The sequence below is a fragment of the Zalophus californianus genome, chromosome 15 (assembly GCF_009762305.2).
Source record: "Zalophus californianus isolate mZalCal1 chromosome 15, mZalCal1.pri.v2, whole genome shotgun sequence".
NCBI classification, from domain to species: Eukaryota; Metazoa; Chordata; class Mammalia; order Carnivora; family Otariidae; genus Zalophus; species Zalophus californianus.
In genome coordinates this window covers 16,755,802-16,775,438 of record NC_045609.1, presented here as the reverse complement: position 1 = coordinate 16,775,438, position 19,637 = coordinate 16,755,802, and the positions used below count along the sequence as shown (strand labels likewise).

At 43.1% G+C, this 19,637-nt stretch overlaps 1 protein-coding gene across 1 annotated transcript in view; it reads right to left on the bottom strand.

Moving 5' to 3' along the window:
* The window catches only part of EGLN1 (egl-9 family hypoxia inducible factor 1), a 59,118-nt gene extending 39,844 nt beyond the window's left edge, over positions 1 to 19,274 (bottom strand). The window contains 1 exon segment of the mRNA XM_027588372.2: positions 18,372 to 19,274. Coding sequence (XP_027444173.2) covers positions 18,372 to 19,274 — 903 coding nt within the window.
* Positions 19,275 to 19,637: the final 363 nt, after the last annotated feature.

The following is a 19,637-nucleotide window of genomic DNA, read 5'->3' as shown; positions in this document are numbered from 1 at the left end:
AGGAGTGTTCAACAGATGTCAATTAGGTCAAGTTGGTTCACAGTGTTCAAGTCTTCTATACCCTTATTGATTTTCTTCTTCTTGGTTATAACAATGACTAGAAGGAAGTATTGAAATCTTCACCTGTAATTTTTAATTTGTCTATTGCTTTTCTGTCAGTTTTTGCTTCATGTATTTTCAAGCATTGTATTATTTTTATAATCAGAAACATATAAAGTCACAAACAAAGCAGCAACTGCTTTTCCATATGTAAGATTTTTACAGTTCAGATATATATGCAATTCCCAAATTGAAAAGGTAGCAATTGGGGCACCTGGGTGGCTTTTTTTTTTTTTTAAGGTTTTCTTTATTTGTGTGAGAGAGAGCACATGCACGAGCAGGAGGAGAGGCAGGGGGAGAAGCAGACACCCCACTGAGCCGGGAGTCCAACATGGGGCTAGATCCCAGGACCCCGAGATCACAAGCTGAGCCAAAGGCAGATGCTTAACCGACTGAACCACCCAGGAGGGCCTAAGTGTCAGACTCCTGATTTTGGCTCAGGTCATGATCTCGCGGTGGAGATGGAACCCCACACTGGGCTCCACGCTCAGGACGGAGTCTGCATGAAGATTCTCTCTCCCTCTCCCTCTGCCCCTCCCTCCCCACCCCCACACACTCACATGCACATCAGCATGCACTCTCTCCCTCTCAAATTAAAAAAAGATAGCAATCATTAAAATTACCAAGTATTTAAGCTATATTAAATTATTAAACTGTTGTATAATTCAAAGCAATCACTCTTCTATATAATACCTAGATAGATACATTTCTATAAGAAAAATTCAGTTATGGATTCATGCAGTTTAACTTCACTTGCCCTTCCATTCCTTTTCTTTTTCTTTTTTAAAAGCAGGCTCCACGCCTAGTGTGGAGCTCAACGCACTGCTTGAACTCACTACCCCGAGATCAAGACCTGAGCTGAGATCAAGAGTCGGACGCTTAACGGGTGGAGCCACCCAGGCGCCCTTATCATTACTTATTTTCATATAAGCTTAATTTTTTTTGTAAATGACTAAAATGATCTTATCCAGTGTCGACATAAAAAAAGCTACATATTATAACATGTAGAGCTGACTTCTCAACAGTTTCATGTTTCCACTGTTAACAATGTTAAGAACAATCAACTTTAGGAAAAAAGTGTGGAACTTACAAGCAATTTAAGTCAAGGGCAACATAGGCTTCTTAAAATGCATTTTTCACTATGAGCACAGTTATCATGAGTCAAACTCAATAGCACAGACACCAAAGTAATTCTATGAATTGATGATCGACTACAAGATGATGATATATTAAAGGTAAAGGTAAAATTTCAGCCACAAAGCATCGCTGAAAAATAGCTAACCCCAAACACTCCCCATCATTTTACGGAAGAATTAACTTTTGGGAATTTAAAAGCCTCCTATTAAGTTATAGACTATACGGCAAATAAAAGAAATACTAAGTAATAACAACAAATTATGAAACAATCTAATTTATGTGTACATCAATAAAAACTATAAAATAAGTATAAACTCATTTGTGTGCGATCTACTCCAATTGTTTTATAGGTACTGGCTTATTTATATGCATGACTAGCTTTGTAAAATTAACATCTAAGAGTTTCAATTTTTAAAATGCACCTTAAATAATTAAATTAATAATAAATAAAATATTCATTGCCATCTGACTTCATTTTACTAAGAGGATATGGGGGTGGTGAAGGGGGGTGAAAGCAGGGTAGGAGTGGGGAAGAGGGGGGCAAGAGAGAAATCCTTTGATCAAGGTATCCTGGTCTGTTATTTCATGACCCATGGTGTAACACAACAATCTGAAATTCAGTGCAAGATGCCCTTATCAACTGACCATTTCTTTTTTTCACAGCGCCAAGGCTATGTGCCAACTGCTTAATCAACAACAGATTTGTTTTAATTAAAAACAGGGTTCTGCAAATGTTGGGAAAACTGGACTGCTACCTGCAAAAGAATGAAACTGGACCACTTTCTTACACCATACACAAAAATAAACTCAAGATGGATTACGGATCTAAATGTGACACCTGAAACCATAAAAATCCTAGAGGAGAGCACAGGCAGTAATTTCTCTGACACTGGCCATAGCAACATTTTTCTACATATGTCTCCTGAGGCAAGGGAAACAAAAGCAAAAATAAACTACTGGGACTACATCAAAATAAAAAGCTTCTGCACAGTGAAGGAACAATCAACAAAACTAAAAGACAACCTACTGAACGGGAGAAGGTATTTGCAAATGACATATCTGATAAAGGGTATCTAAAATATGTAAAGAATTTATATAACTCAACACCAAACCCCCCCAAATAATCCAATTAAAAAATTGGCAGAAGATGTGAACAGACACTTCTCCGAAGAAGGCATACAAATGGCCAACAGACATGTGAAAAGATGCCCAACATCATTCATCATCGGGGAAATGCAAATCAAAACTAAAATGAGATATAACATCATACCTGTCAGAATGGCTAAAATCAAAAACACAAGAAACAACAAGTGTTGACAAGGATGCGCAGGAAAAGGAATCCTCGTGCACTTTTGGTGGGAATGCAAGCTGGTGCAGCCACTATGGAAAACAGTATGGAGGTTTCTCAAAAAACTAAAAACAGAATTACCATATGATCCAGTAATTCCACTACTGGGTATTTACCCAAAGAATACCAAAGAAATTAATTCAAAAAGAGAAATGCAACCCTGGGGCGCCTGTGTGGCTCAACTGGTTAAGCGTCTGCCTTAGGCGCAGGTCATGACCCTGGGATCGAGCCCTGCATCAGGCTCCCTGCTCAGCGGGGAGCTTGCTTCTCCCCTCTCCCTCTGGATTTGATCTATTTATTTGATCTCTCTCAAATAAATAAATACAATTAAAAAAAGATACACGCACCCCTATGTTTATTGCAACATTATTTACAACAGCCAAATTATGGAAGCAGCCCAAGTGTCCATGGAGAGATAATGGATAAAAAGACGTGGTGTGTGTGTGTGTGTGTGTATGTATATATGTATATATATATACATACACACACACACACAATGGAATATTCCTCAGCCATAAAAAGAATGAAATCTTGTCATTTGAAGGACATGGATGGAGCTAGAGAATGATGATAAGTGATGTAAGTCAGTCAGAGAAAACAAATACCCTATAACTTCACTCGTACGTGGAATTTAAGAAACAAAACAAATGAACAAACAAAAAAAGAGACAAATCCAAAAACTGTAGCTATAGAGAACAAACTGGTCACCGGGGGGTGGGGGGGTGGGGGGGTGGGGGGATGGGTGAAATAGATGAAGGGAATTTAAGAGTACATTTATCAGAAATGGATGAAGGGAATTTAAGGGTAACTTTATCAGCAATTTAGAGAACTACAATATAGTTGAATCACTATAGTGTACACCTGAAACTAACAGAACACTGTATGTTAATTATACCGGAATTAAAATTAAAATGAAACAAACAAAAAAAACACCAAAGTATAAATAAGGTTCTGATATCCCATTAAAAAGAAGTCAAGAATTCTGAATCTAAAACTGAACTTTAACTTGTGATGCTAATGTTAACCAACACAACGCACAGAGAACAAAGGTCTAGAGTTAAGGGCAGCCAAGCCAAATCCTAACAACTGGATAGGGCGGTGCTGAAAGCTAAAAGTATAATCACTTTAAAAAAAGCTTCTTACAGGGGTGCCTGGCTGGCTCAGTTGGTGTAGCATGCAACTCTTGATCTCAGGGTTGTGGGTTTGAGCCCCAAGTTGGGTAGAGAGATTACTTAAAAATAAAATCTTAAGGGGTGCCTGGGTGGCTCAGTCGGTTAAGCATCTGCTTTCTGCTCAGGTCATGATCCCAGGGGTCTGGGATGGAGCCCGGTGTCCGGTTCCCTGCTTGGTGGGGAGTCTGCTTCTCCCTCTCCCTCTGCCCCTTCTCCCACTCATGCTCTCTCTCGCTCGCTCACTCTCTCTCAAATAAATAAATATCTTTAAAAAAAAAAAGTTAAAAAAATTTTTTTAAATAAATAAAAAGCTTCTTACAATAATCAATTATTCAATATTTCTCCTGCTAATTAGGTCAACATGATTCCCATTTCATAGATGAAAAGACTGAGAGAGATGCTGAGTGACATGCTCAGTGCTCAGAGAGGACAAGAATCCAGAGCAGAGCAGGGCTAGCAGAGCGATTCCCATTCCTGGCTTCTGTCCACAATCACCTCTGTTCCCCACTGTCCTCCCTAACCCTAGACAATTCAAAGACAAAAGAAACACCTGCAAGAATCTTGAGAGTAAGTATACACCAGAGAAATACCTTACCATTATTTTAAATGCTTCAGATCCAACAATGATAGGAACTACTTTTTAACACAAATAAAACCAACCAATATGAATTCTAGTTTCATTTTTTAAGAGTACCCCTACTGCTGGGCCCCTGGTGCACTGTTACTAAGGTGTTTTTTGTTTTTGCTTTTGAGAGAGAGCACACACATGCGAGGGGAGGAGCAAAGGGAGAGGGAGGGAAAGAATCACAAGGAGACTCCCTGCTGAGCGAGGAGCTGGACCTGGGGCTCGATCTCACCACCCTGAGATCATGACCTGAGCCGAAATCAACAGTGGGGATGTTTAACCAACTGAGCCACTCAGGTGACCTAAGGTTTTTATTTTTTAAAAATTTAAATTAATCTTACTGAAATGCCACAAGTAAAAAACCAAAAGAGAAGCAAAACACAAATGAACATATGCAATGGGAGCCGGGAATAAGACAGTGTGAAGAGAAGAGAAAAAAGAGAATCGCAATCCAGTGTTAATCATTAGTGATAAAGGTTCTCAGCCTTTGTGGCAGAAGTGCACGCCTAGAATTCTAGAGCAAGGTTTAACCCAGCAAGGTGTGCTTGGAGAGGTACTGAGGTCATGGATTCCACCTTGGTACATACCAGTTAACTTTGTTTTGTTTTATATCCAGATTGTATGAGGCAAACATCTTTCAGAAGTCCATACACACATTCCACTAGTTTTAAGTTATAATGTATATCCCTTTATCAGGGTCTCTATAACTTAAACTGACTACCACCGTGTGGGGAAAAATCCAAAGCATAGTTTTATAGACATGGGGGAAGAAGAGCAACTGAATAAATAAAGGAACCTCTCTACCATAACAAGATATTAAATGCTTAAAAATGCTTTTTGTTTTATTCTTTAGAACTTTTCTTGTAACGTGTTCTTAATGTAGGGTCTATGGATGGGCCTTATTATAAGCAAAACATTATGTGTATGTTCTTTATTAGGGTGAGAAGGTACACAGCTTCCATTAGATTCCCAAAGGGGTCCAGAAGCAAAACAAAGTTATGAAGCACTAACATGTCATTCCTTGAAAAAAAACTTCTAAGCTCTTGGTAAGGGATGCTCTTTTATTATCATACATGACTTTGAGCCCAATTTTTCTTTACTCAAAAAATTTGATACAAAGTACTCTGGGTAACACACACCCAAAACTACAACCATTCTTCTGCACATAAATTATCTGCAGTAAATATGAAATCTTAGGCTACTTTCCTTACCAACCCAAAAACCGTTCTCAGAGAATGAAAACATCTTAAGTTCCAAACTTTAGCAAAATTAGGAAGTGCAACTCTTTTTAAGCATACAAATGTTTGAGTGCATTTCAAGATCAAATTCAAATGACCATTACACTGTCCAGCTACTATCATCTACACTACCAGTGCCCTCTTCGAACAGTTAAATCAACTGTTTCCCCCAAGCTGATTAAATGTTTGAATGCAGCTAAAAGTCAAAGGTTTTCTGGTTGTAAAGAAGTATTTCTCACCTTGTTTAACCCACGCCCTCTTTTGTTAAATATCACTCTTAAACCTCCTTTAATGGTATTTGAAATTCTGAATAGATTATAGTTCTAAAACCAAAACAAAACTGTGATATGTTAGAAGTTTAAAATTTTGTTCTTGAAAATTTTTACTTTGTACATGAATCATGCCGTATCAATGTTGAACTCTGTGTCAGCTTATTAGCCACAAGCTTCTCTTCTAGGTCATGCACAAGAGAATAACAAGAGGTCACTTTCAACATGTCTATTATGTTGCTTTGTTGTGAAGTGACTCCTGTTCCCTAGGGAGTCTCATGCCACTGGTGGGGGCAAGGGAGGGAAGACACGCAGGTCCTTCCCCTTGAGATTCATGGACGTACAGGGTTCTACCACAATCTGTAACCTGATCAACTGACTTTGGGCCTAGGCAATGGCATGAAACTTCATTCCACCTTCACAGCAGACCTTTCTCCCCGTAACTGCAGTTAAAAATAGTTTAAGGCCATATTGGCCTGGGTTATTTTTATCCGGAAAATAGGGACTAGAAACAGCACAGTAAGCACAGAATGGAGAGTTCACCACAATAGGATAAAAACCCTCACAGCCTTTCAAAAAGTGTAGTTTTAGAAATTAGATGGAAATAAGGGGAAGCAGGGTGAGGTACCGGGCAGGACAGCTGAGTCCCATTCACTAAGTATTAATATATGAATAATAAAAACCACAAACAACAACGAAAGGTGTTTTGTGTCAGACAGAATACTATAAAACAGTCCCCCTGCCCTATATAACTTCCTGGAGAAGATACCGCGGGAATAAAAGGTACACAAAGTTTTTGAGAAAAAACAATGGTGGAGGTACAGAGTTCAAGGCGGTATTTGGGAATAGGGAGTTAAGCTGGATCTTAAAAAATGTATAAGATTTAAATTGCTGGAGCAGGGGTGCGGGAGTCATAAACCAGTCAAAGAATTCACAGATGTGTTGGGAGGAGAAGGGCAGCAAGAGGAAGAAAACAGTAAGGCAGAAATAATGGTTGTTTCTCCAAGAAGAGTAGCAAATAAGAACAGATAGATGGTGTAGGCCTAAGCAGTTGCTGAGCATTAGGTACATGAGAATCAAACCAAACTGTACCCTTATAAATAAAACTCAGGAAGGTTTTTGAGTAAGATTTTTATAAATGTTGGTAAATTTATGTAAGAAGAATAGATGTGGTACAGAGAAGAGTGAATTAAGGAAAAAACAGAAGAGTGAATTAAGGAAAAAAGACTTTGAAACAATCCAGGTATAAAGTGATCAAAATCTCAACAGAAGTAGTGCAGTGGAAATTCCAATATAATACTTACTGGATGCCTGGTGCAAGGAGCATCAGGCAACATGGATAAGACGGGTCCTATCCTCAAGTGCCTCAAACTCAGTAGAGGAAACCCACCAATGTAGAAAGTGTTCTATCAATGATAAGAAGTGTCACAGCAACAGACAGGATAGAAGTATAATTCTGCATAGAGGCACTGGGGCAAGAATCAACTTAGAGAAACCTCCTTACCACCTTTCCACACAGAAAGCGCCAGGGAAATGCACTGAGGCAGAAAGCAAATACAGGTTCAAGAAACCTGCAAGAAGGCTCCAGTGCCTGGAGGAGAAAGTATATCGTGAGGTGAAAAAAAAAATTTTTTTAGGTCTGTATAGCATACGAAGACTTTGGGGGGAACAAATATTTTCAAGCAGGACAATGATACGATCTGTGTTTTGGAAATGTAACACCAGGACAGAATGGACTGGAAAGGAAAGAGACAAAAAGAAAAAGGCTTTTGTAATAACCTAGAGAGAAAAGATGGGCTTCAACAGGAAAGTGTAAATAGGAACAGGAACAAGACACGGATAGGAAATAATTTTTAAATGAGTACAATTTCCACTTTGATAAAAGAAGGTTCTTCTAAAACATCGTGCTCTTTTCAGACTTGGAGACTTTCAATGGACTTGCTCCACTGGAGACCGACTGAGGTGCTGGAAGTTTCAGTCTAAGTAACTGCCTCCAGAAGACCTTTCCTGGCTTGCAGACCAACTGCGGCCCCCTCTGACGTGCTCCCGTGGGATCCTGTCCGTCTCAGCAACACCCGCCACGCATGGGAATGCAGGCTCAAGGTTGTCTCCTGCTCCAGAACGGCAGAGAACATCACCTTGGCTTGGGCGCTGTGACATTACCAGTGCCCAGCACTGGTCCGGGCATACGCATCTGTAAACACTTGTCAAAAAAAGTAAATGCGGTCCACAGATAGAGTCAATTTTAAACCTGTTCCATCCTCTCCCCACCAGACAGCCCCATCAATCCTTGTCCCCTCCGGCAGGAAACCTGGAGGGAACTTCAGTCTTGATCATGCTGAGTTTGCAGTACTTCCAGAACATTCTGGTGGAGCTATCCATCAGTCCTCTACAGACACCAGGGTAAGGCACAGATCGAGGAGCTCTGACAAACCCTAATAGCTGAACTCATGGCTCTTTCTCTCCTCACTGTCCTGCTGTTACTATTACAGTTACAGTTAATATTAAATGAGCACTAACTGATCATCTGCTGAGCATTTCTCACTCGTTATCCCATCTATCTTCAAACAAACCTTACTGAATTAGGTGCTATTAACTCCTGTTATACCAATGAGGAAGCTGATGCTTCGTTAGAAAACTTGCCTAAAATCAGAACGCAATTAAGTAGCTAAACACGGGTCTGAACACAGGCAAACTAACTTAAGAACCCGTGCTTCCCAAGCGCGTCACGGTATCAGCCAGAGAGAAAAAGTGTTGACTAGAACAAAGAAAGAAGACAAAGCACAGACCGTTAAGAACAATAACATTTAAGGGGCAGACACTGCAAAGGAAGAAACAATTCAAGAAATGGCATTCACACCCCTGTGTAATTCCTTCCCCTTGAATGTGGAATCAATCTAGTGACTTGCTGCTAACAAAAGAATACAGTACAGGTGATAGGATGTCTCTTCTGTGGTTAGACTGCAAAGGCCTGGGCCTTCAGTCGGCTTGAGATTCTTTCCCCCTCCCTCTTTGCTCCTCCCCCCACCGCCTGCACGCTCTCTCTCAAATAAATAAAATTGTTTTTATTAGATTTTATTTATTTGAGAGAGTGAGAGCATGAGCGGGGGTTGGGGAAGAGGGCCGAGGGAGAGGGAGAAGCAGGCTCCCCGCTGAGCAGGGAGCCCAACACAGGGCTCAATTCCAGGTCTCTGGGCCAGGTACCTCTCAAAATAAATAAAATCTTAAAAAAAAAAAAGTAATTTTTAAGGGGCACCTCGGTGGCTCAGTCAGTTAAGCATCTGACTGTTGATCTCAGCTCAGGTCGTGATCTCAGGGTCACGAGTTCAAGCTCCATGTTGTGCTCCACGCTGGGCATGGAGCCTACTTTAAAAAAAAAAAAGTAATTTTTAAGACATCTATTTCAGAGAAATAGTGCTAAGAAGTCAGTGGAAGACATAAGAGAAGGTAACAAATGCCTGGAGCCAAAACGAAGGATACTTCTATGACAAAACTATAGACTCAGAACTTCTAGTTACCATTTATAGACAGGAGCTGAGTACCAACACTGAGAAAAAAATTCGGATGCATGGTAAATCTCTGAAGACTCCAAAATCCTGATTAGACCTTTTCAGTTAGTTGGCTAGATTTGATGTTTCCTATCTAAGTTTGATTATACAAAATTCAGTCTTAAATTGAAGTTGTTTGAATTAAGTTGAGAATATAGATTCCTGGATTCTATAGTTCATGTTTGACTTCTCAGGTTTAAATTTATTTTTATTTTTTTTCAAGATTTTATTTATTTGACAGAGAGAGAGCGCACAAACAAGCAGGGGAGCAGGAGAGGGAGAAGCAGGCTCCCCACTGAGCAGGGAGACCAATGCAGGGCTGATTCCAGGACCCTGGGACAGTAACCTGAGCCGAAGGCAGACGCTCCACCGACTGAGCCACCCAGGCACCCTCAGGTTTAAATTTTTTTAAGATTATTTATTTTTTATTTGTCAGAGAGAGAGGGAGAGAGACAGAGAGTAAGCACAAGCAGGGGGAATGGCAGGCAGAGGGAGAAGCAGGCTCCCTGCGTAGCAAGGAGCCCGATATGGGACTCGAATCCCAGGACCCTAGGATCGTGACCTGAACCGAAGGCTTAACGACTGAGCCACCCAGGTGTCCCTCAGGTTTAAATTTTTAAAAACCATTTCACACACAATAACCTAATGTTTATCCATAATTCTATCTGGAGTCAAGAGCGAGGCTTCCTATCCTTCAAAATCCTGGATACAATATTCTAATTTTAACACTATTTTTTTTTAAAGATTTTTATTTATTTATTTGAGACAGAGAATGAGAGAGAGAGAGAGCACGAGAGGGGGGAGGGTCAGAGGGAGAAGCAGACTCCCTGCAGAGCAGGGAGCCCGATGCGGGATTCGATCCAGGGACTCCAGAATTGTGACCTGAGCTGAAGGCAGTTGCTTAACCAACTGAGCCACCCAGTTGCCATTTGACAGCACTTTTATTTCTATTCCAGGATCAGGCTCCAAAGCAAGGGGATGAGAACTCCTATTTCTCTGGGATTTTTTCAGACCATTGAATATGGGGCCTAAGCTATTCTAAATTTACCCCCGCTTTTCTTACTACTATAGGAAGCTATCACATCATCCTATGTACATGTCAATGACATTATTTTTTTAATTTTTAAATTTTATTTATTTTTATTATTTTTACTATTATTTTTATTTTTTTTAAGATTTTTTTTATTTATTTGAGAGAGAGAGAATGAGAGATAGAGAGCACGAGAGGGAAGAGGGTCAGAGGGAGAAGCAGACTCCCTGCTGAGCAGGGAGCCTGATGTGGGACTCGATCCCGGGACTCCAGGATCATGACCTGAGCCGGAGGCAGTCGCTTAACCAACTGAGCCACCCAGGCGCCCTATTACTATTATTTTTAAAGTAGCTCCAGGCTCAACATGAAGGCCAGTGCTGGACTTGAACTCACAATCCTGAGATCAAAATCTGAGCTGAGATCAAACGTCAGAGGCTTAACTGACTGAACCACCCAGGTGCCCCTCAATGGGATTATTTTTGGTATTTTATATTCCTTCTACTTCTCAATTTTCTACAGTAGTTTTATTTTCAACAGCATATTTAAATGAAGGTGTCTTATTTCTGACTTTATCTCGACATCTAAGTCTGTTTGTCTCTCACATGGAACCATTCAATTTTCTCCAATGTTTCCCTCAAATTTCAGAATCTGTGTAATTCTTTTTACATGATTTGTATCTATAAGCCATCTTAAGTGAGCAATTCATGCAAGACAGCACAGCCACACTTGCTGGCAGCACCAGAAATGCTACAGTAACTCTGCAGGCAGCCCCTGCGGCAAAGCCCCAAAGCCTCTGGAGAAGAAAGGATGGGCTGTAAGGCCAACCCAGTAGCAGCAGGCACAGCCAACCAAGGAATGTGCAAAGGAAGAGCAGAGAACCTTTTCCTGTAGCTTTGGCTGCAAAATAAGTGTCAACCACCTGCTATAAATGGCAACTGAAAAAGTGGGACAAGAGAAGAAAGGCAGAAGAGTTAGGGCAAGACAAAATAATCATTATTTCCTTCTGACTGCCCGAGCCAAAAACCTTGGAGTCCTTCTTGACTCTTTCCTGTCTTTCAGACCTCACATCAAATCCATCAGCAAATCTCACTGACTCTACTTTTAAAATATGCCCAGAATGCAACTCATTTTCACCATGTCTGCAGTTACTCTCCATCGCCTAGGATAAAACCCACAGTTCTTGCCATGGCTTACAAGGCAAAATCCGACCAGATGTGATCTTACTTCCTAACCCACCACTTCATGGGCCGCATCTCTTACCATGCTCCCTTCCTCACTCTCCTGTAACCACAGCCGCCTCCTTCTTGCTGTTTTCCGAACCCATCTAGCACATTCCATGTGAAGGCCATTGTATTTGCTATGTAGTCTCTTCACTTGGGGTGTTCATCTTGCATGTATCCACATAACCCAGGTCCTCACTTCATTCAAGTGTCTACTTAAATATCATCTGAGTACTTTATCGATCCTGAGAGTAACCACTGTTCACTCTGTTTACTTTTTGCCTTAATATTTGCCACCTAACATGTTATATATTTACTTATGCATTTGTTTAGTGACTGTCTCTCCCCACCTCTCGCCTACCTCAAACAGAATTTAAGCCCCATGAGAACAAGGGCTCTTCGGTGTTGTCGCTGTTCAGGCATTTGGTGAATGAACAAATGAAGGAAAAAATTATCAAAACAGGACTCAGAGAACACAACAAGGGGAACCAAGAGGACACACATTTTGCTTTGGCAAAGAAATGGAGTTTGGGACATTGAATAAGGAAAATGAGGATTCCAAACTCATGAAAACTTTATAGTGGCCACAATGAGCAAATAGAGGCTACAGATACTAGCAGAGCTCTTTGGAAACAGAACTGTGAGTTGATTCTGGGAAAATGTGATAATGAAGTACAAAACATTCCAATAAAGGTGGCAGAACAGTTCAGCATTTGGACTAGGAAATACAAGTGTGAAAACAACCATTTTAAGGGAAGGTTTTGGTTAACCATCTGTCAGTTTTGTTTGTTTGTTGTTTTATTTTTTTTAGAACAGAAAGGTTTTAACTGGAATAATAAAGACAAGCTATGAATATGGTTCATAAATGATATGAATGCCATCCCATAGTTACAGACAGTATTTCAAGTGCAGAAACAAGTGGGAAAGGAGGTAGAATGCAAGCACAATACAAAAAGGCAGGCATGGTAGTAAACTGCATCAGTGAAAACCAGCTAAGCATCTGGTCAAATGAAAGATTGAAACATCTGGTGTCACTTTAAAGGCCTAAAGCAAAAAATTAAATAAAAACGAAGCTGATAACATCTATCCAAAGGCATACCAGAAAGACACAGGCTTCAAGAAACATTGGGGAAGATGAACAAAGATAGATTTGCAGCCTGATAGTGGGGAAAAAAAGGGAAGGGAAAAGAGAGAATGAATGTGTAAATCAGAAATGCAGAAGGCCTGCTTCAGGAAAATGGCTTTAATGTTGGAGGAAAAAAAAGGTGAATAAAGAACATCTAGGGAAATTAGGGAGGAACTAACTAAAGGAGGAAAATTTATTTATTTTTAATAAATAAATCTTTTTTTTTTAAAGATTTTTTAAATTTATTTGTCAGAGAGAGAGAGAGCACATGCGCACAAGCAGGGGGAGCAGCCACGCCCCGCGGAGCAGGGAGCCCCATGTGGGACTCAGTCCCAGGACCCTGGGATCATGACCTGAGCCAAAGGCAGGCACTTAACCCACTGAGCCAGCCAGGTGTCCCTAAAGGAGGAAAATTTAAACTAGAATGTTAGATAAGCCAAAGTGTACAATGATAGGAGTAAAAGGGAGAAGAAAAAGTAAGTTATATATGTTCACGCAATTCTCAAAAATGGCAAAAAAATATACCAAAATAAGTTAAGTAGGAATATGTCATTTTTACACGAGATGCAGCATTAAGTTGCATCAGTTTTGTCAGTAAGGAACTCCAAGACCTTGAACGAGTCACTTAACCTCTCTGGGACTTATTCTCTCTGTTTAAAAAGAAATGTATGTGTTGGGGAGGGGAATGGTCAGGTCAAAAATGGGTGATCATTCTCAGTCTCTTTTCCCTCTAGCTTATAAGGGGGAAAAGACAGGAAAAGCACTAACTCTTACAGAAGGATTCAGAAAAACAGGAAAATTTTAAGATAAGTAGAGTAATAGTTGGGGCACCTGGGTGGCTCAGTCGTTAAGTGTCTGTCTTCGGCTCAGGTTATGATCTCAGGGTCCTGGAATCGAGCCCCGCATTGGGCTCCCTGCTCAGTAGGGAGTCTGCTTCTCCCTCTCCCGCTCCCCCTGCTTGTGCTCCCTCTCTTGCTGCCTCTCTGTCAAATAAATAAAACCTTAAGAAAAAAAAAAGTAGAGTAATAGTTAACAACAGTTTCACACTGGGCTTTACAATTTAGAAAGTGCTTTTACAGGCATAATTATATGCACTCCTCACAGCAAGCCTACGAGGCAGAAAAGGCGACTATGATTTAAAACTACTGTACAAATGGAGTCACTGAAGCTCAGAAATATTAAGCAGTTGGCTCAAGGACACAGCAGCCGTGGCAGATCCAGGATCCCAGCCAGATGTGACAGCAGCAGAGTCCACCATCCTTCTACGTTCAGATGCCGTCCTCCCACGTGAGTGACTAAGGTCTTGCGGGGTATTTTTGCGGCTTACTAAGTAACAGATGGGTGAAGAGTTATAAACATCCAAAACACACAAACCCTTTTAATTTAAAATAAAATTCTTTAATAGTTAAAGGAGTTACCTTGTATGTGAACTACATGTAAACTCATCCACTATACAAAATGTTTTCCTACAAAGTTGAACTTGGTTCAGTCACAACCTACGGGGAAGACTGCTTTTTCAGTCCGCACATCTCTCTTTTAAACCGTAAAGCACTATGAGAAACTGTTACTACCGCACTTGCATGTTTTCAACCTTTTCACATACAGAATGACGGACTTTGATCTTTAAGACTGATAGCTATTAAAACATTAAACAGGCTGCTCCCCTTTGTACATGGTGGATGCCGAGAGTACAGAGAAAGTGGCAGAAGTGGACTGAGAAGGAAGTTTTGTTTGTAACATCTAAAAGGACTGTCACCACATCTCTTCAGTAGTGATAATAAAGCCAACAGGATTTTCCTCATCCTATTCTCTGCTCTGAAAGCCATCATCAGCCAGAGCTGACTAACAGTGACACTAATGAAAAATCTTAGGAATATAATCTGCTTCTTCTTAGTCTCAACCCATTTTATCACTCCTTTTCTTTATGTTCATTTTAACTGAATAGAGTTAAATTTTGGATGAATTCCAAAAATATGTATATGGTTCTGGTATTTCTATTCTAACAGGCAAATCGTTTCCTTCAGAGTAGCTGAGAAACTCCAACTGAATAGTTCAGCATTTTCCCATGATCCCCGCTCATCTGCATTCCTTTTCTTCTCTCCCCAAGTAAAGCCACCTATGATTTCTTAGGGCCCACACGACACCACTGTTCACAAATCAGCAGACCATGATTTCTTCCTACTGAACACCACTGCTGGCTGAAGGAAGGGTGTGAGAAAGGAAAAAGGATCAAAGGTCAGTTTAAGGGCAAAAGAGGGGAAAATCCTGAAAAAGGGACCAGAGAAAGTGGAAACTGAAGCTCAGTTCCATCAGCGTCCGCATGCATTACTTCATCCTTCCCCTGCAGTTCCTCTTTTAAAGGAGCTGGACAAACAGTGGGCCAGAGAAGCATGTCTGAAGTAAAAACCTGGGGGAAATCAAGGCCTAACACTGAATGAGCCACAGCCAATTATACATCATCTGATTATGAGGCCCTCATACACACAAAGACCATTCAGAATAGATAATATAAACAAAAAAGGACATTTGAATCTTGGTCAGAAAACTTCAATTTAAGTCCTGGAATGCTGCATGATTTCCCACAAGTGCATGATTTCCTGAGGCTCACCTTTCTAAACTATGAACAGGAAAAACAGATCAACAATCTACCTATTTTACAGTGTTGCTGTGAAAATCTAAGTGAGAAAAACACTACACATTTGTGGCAAGTAACTTTTTAAATTACTATAGTGTTGTAAACAATAACAAAATTCTTAACTGAAGACCGTCTCTTCAATCCCATATAGTATAGTACCTATATTCTGCCGCTCTTAAAAGTTTTAGAGAAATGAACATGATTCAAATGGGTAATTATAAAGTGGCTTTTCAGATACTGAAACAAACACTGTGTAGTCATCTACTAAAAAGTTTACAGAGGCCAACCACCAAGTACAGTTATTCACATACAAGCCTAATGCTACAGCTGTCAATAAAATGTATCAAGTTTTAGTCCCAGCAGTATGCTAAGTAATCTACAGCTCATCTAATATCCTACCTATATGCAGTATAGTAGAAAAAGCCTGGGGCTTGATATCTCAATGATCTAAATTTGAATCCCATCAAGGTTAGCATATGCGGTAGTCCTTAGCCAAGTCTGACCTGATATTTCCTTAAATGTAAATTAGGAGTACTACTACCTACACTTCATAGGATTAAGATTATTGTGATCATGTCTGTATTGGGCCTACTCTGGTGCCTACCCCACTGTGGTTGCTCAATATATGGTCGCTAATAATCGGACTGCTTTCCCATTCCCCCAAAGCAAGACCTTTGGTTTTTTAAGGAATACTAAAATTACATGGTTAAGCACAATTAACAAAAACTCTCTCAACCAAATACAACGAAAGGGATTCCCTAAAATCATTCACAGATTCTCAAATTGTGCGCTGAAAATGAATGTAAGCATAAGATCAATCTAAAGAATTTAAAATCTGTCCTTTCCGGAGTGCCTGGGTGGCTCAGTCAGTTAAGCATCCGACTCCTGGTTTTGGCTCAGGTCATGATCTCAGGGTCATGGGCTTGAGCCCTTCCGTCAGGCTCTGCACTTAGCAGGGAGTCTGCTTCAGATTCTCTCCCCCTCTTTGCCCCTCCCCACCTGGTGCGTGCCAAACTCTCTCTCTCAAATAAATAAATCTCCTAAAAAAAAAAAAACCCTAAATAAAATATGTGCGCTAAAGTGATTTACAACCTCGACTACTGTTCCCTTCAGCCACTGGGATGCCTGATGAAGAGGTGGCTATTTTCTAACAACCTCCCCTTGAGAAGCAACTGCTCTAAGAGCTAGGCTGACTACCGTCCCTTCCCTGAGGACAGATGAAAACGGGGGGACAAGAGAGGACTTAACTTGGAAAGCTAAATTAACTAAGGAAAGCATTTCAAGGAAGATTTAGGACATTAACTTCTTCATGACTTCGCCTTAAGTTTATACCTCAACTAATGGCTGACTGGTCAGTCTGCATAGAGCTATGTTGATATTCCCTCAAGCTAGTTCCCTTCCTGCTCTGGAGTTCATGACTACATTAAGATTCGATCCGTGACAAAGTTTTGGTGTTTTGTTTTTTTTAATATATAAATGAAATTCTTATTGAAGACTGAGACTGAGGTCTAATCAGGCTCCCTTTTTTTTTCTTCTAGCTTCATATTAAGCGACTGTTCATTTTTTTGAAACTACATGATATTATGACACGGACCTTCATCCAGTAATGAGACGGCAATATATAAATTAGACTTCATGTTGTATTTTTCCCCACAAAATTTTCATGCTTAGAACTTTCCTCATTGCCTTATGCTCAGCCTTCAGGCAGCCTGAGAGTCACCCGTGATGATTGCCAAAATAGATGCCCTGACAACACACAAAAGAACTAGTGGGAAGACTCAGTGTGTGTGCACAAACACACACGTGATGATCTCCTAAGACAAGCTCTTAAAACTCAAAGTATCAGACAGAGATTGATGGTGGAGGAGGGTGGAGCAGGGCAGCCTGGGGAGGAGCTGGATACAAAGAAAAGGTTAAGACCGGGGAAGCAAAATGAGAAAGAACTGCGAGAGAGTATTAAGGAGGGAAGAGTCACCGGTTTACCATGCAGAGGAGGGAAGAGGGATTAGACTAGGTACGAGCAGAACAATCTGTGGGGGGAAAACTACAACAGTAAAGAGAAAACAAAGAGATTCCACCAAATTGAGACTTCAGAATGAGCCCTCCCTCCTGCTCCAATTCCGTGCGTTTTTGTTTTTTTTTCCCAGGAAGCTACAACACAGTTCTGTTTCAAGAGAATTATACTAACAAAGCAAATAAAGGAAACCTATGCTAAAAATGTAACCTACCTACACAGCAAGATCTAAAAACGGAAATACTTCTTTCCCCGTTTTGGGCGGGGAGGGGGGGTTCAAAACAGTAGGGACAGGGAGGGGGATAGGAGCGATAGCAGAAGGAGGGGAGTGGCCAAGCTCTTCCTGAATGCGAGGAGTCTTCCGACTAGGTACTGATTTTAAAATTACCTTTTGGCGGTCAGGCTGGCAGATTCTTAAACCAAACACAGCACTCCACTCTGTAAACCAGAATCCGATGAGTGGCTCCAACACCACAGAGAGAATTTAGAGGTATATGCAAACACAAGACAGATGCACAACCAGCACTTGCTTGGGGTACTACTCTAATACGCCCCAATCGGGAGGCTAAAGCTCCAATAAGGTTTGAACTGACAGCGCACTGGAAAAGGAAAAATAGCAAAAAATAGCAAAGTGAAAGGGAGGGCCTAAGTTTAGCCACAAAACCATGCAATAAGAGACGTTTGTAAACGGGCAGTAGGTGGGAAATGGTGCGCACAGAGAAAGGGGCTACCTAGGTAAACACCTATGCACGGATTAGAGCCGTTTTCCTGACGGGGTGCTACACAAGAAGCAAATCACTTCCATACAGAGGAGAAACCACGCTCCTCGCCCTAAGCGGCTCCTGTCGCCGGGCAGGGGGCGGCCCGCCCAGTAAGGGATGTCCAGCGCGACCCCCTAGCACTCACTTACTTTCGTCCGGCCATTGATTTTGTAGTTGCCCAGCTTCCCGTTACAGTGGCGGATCAGGTCGTCCATACTGCTCATGAGCAGCCCGATGGTTTCGCAGCCGGGCTCCTTGCCCTCGATCCAGGTGATCTTATCGCCTCGGATGTCCTTGGACGAGTCGCTCTTCTGGCTGACCAGCTGGCCGTCCGTGAACTTGCCGGTGTCGTGCAGGGCGCGCACCTCGTCGCCGATCTGCTGCCCGGTCTCCTTGCCCAGGAAGTCGTCCACCACACAGATGCCGTGCTTGTTCATGCACGGCACGATGTACTCCAGCGCCAGCTTCAGCGCGGGCAGCGGCTTCGTCTGCCCGTTGGGCCGCAGGCCGCCGCCGTGGCTCAGCCCCTCGCCCGGCGTGTTGCTCGGCGGGTACAGGTTCGTCTTCTCCGGGTCGTCCTCCTTCGCGGGCTCCGCCTCGGCCGCCGCCGCCTGGCCCTGGCCGCCGGCAGCCGCGCGAGGCGGGGAGGCGGCCGCCGCGGGGTCGGCCGCGGGCTTGGCCTTTGCCTTGGCCGCGTCCCCGGCAGCCCGCGGGCCCGCATTCTCGGCGGCGGCGGCGCTGTCCCGGCGCGGCGCTGCCTTCCTGGCCTCCCTGGCCCCGGCCCCGCCGGCCTTGGGCGGCGGCGCGGAGGCGGCCGGCGCGGGGCCGGGGTGCCGGTGCTGGCCCGCTCCGTGGCCGGGGGCGCCCTCGCCGCCCTGGCACACTAGCTTGTGCTTCTTCCAGTCCTGGCGCTGGTGCTCCTTGCTGCAGTAGAAGGAGCTGCGGCAGCGGCTGCAGCGCAGCAGGTTCTCCATCTTCCCGCACAGCTCGCAGTACTGCCGGTCTCGCTCGCTCGGGCTCGGCCCGCCGGGCCCGCCGCTGTCATTAGCCATGGCGGCGGCAGCGGCGCTGGAGGCGGCAGCCGAGCAGGAGGGGTGGCGGCCGGAGGGCCTCGCCCGGGGCCGGGGAGCGGGAGGAGCGACAGAGGCCGTCACTGCGCCATGCACCCGCCACTCCCCGCCTGAGGGAGGCCGGCGCCCGGCGCCCTCGGCCCGGCCGCTTCCTCGTCCTCGGGTCCGGCCGCGCAGCGCCGGCGGCCGCCTCAGCGCCTCATCGCTGCCGCGAGCTGAGGGACCGCGGCCTGCGCGGCGGACGGCGACCTCCGCTCGGGCACGCGGGCCCCGGCGCGCGAGACCCGCCGCCTCGGCCGCCGCCGCCGCCGCCTCTACGTCCGGGGCTGCCCGGCCCGGCCTGTG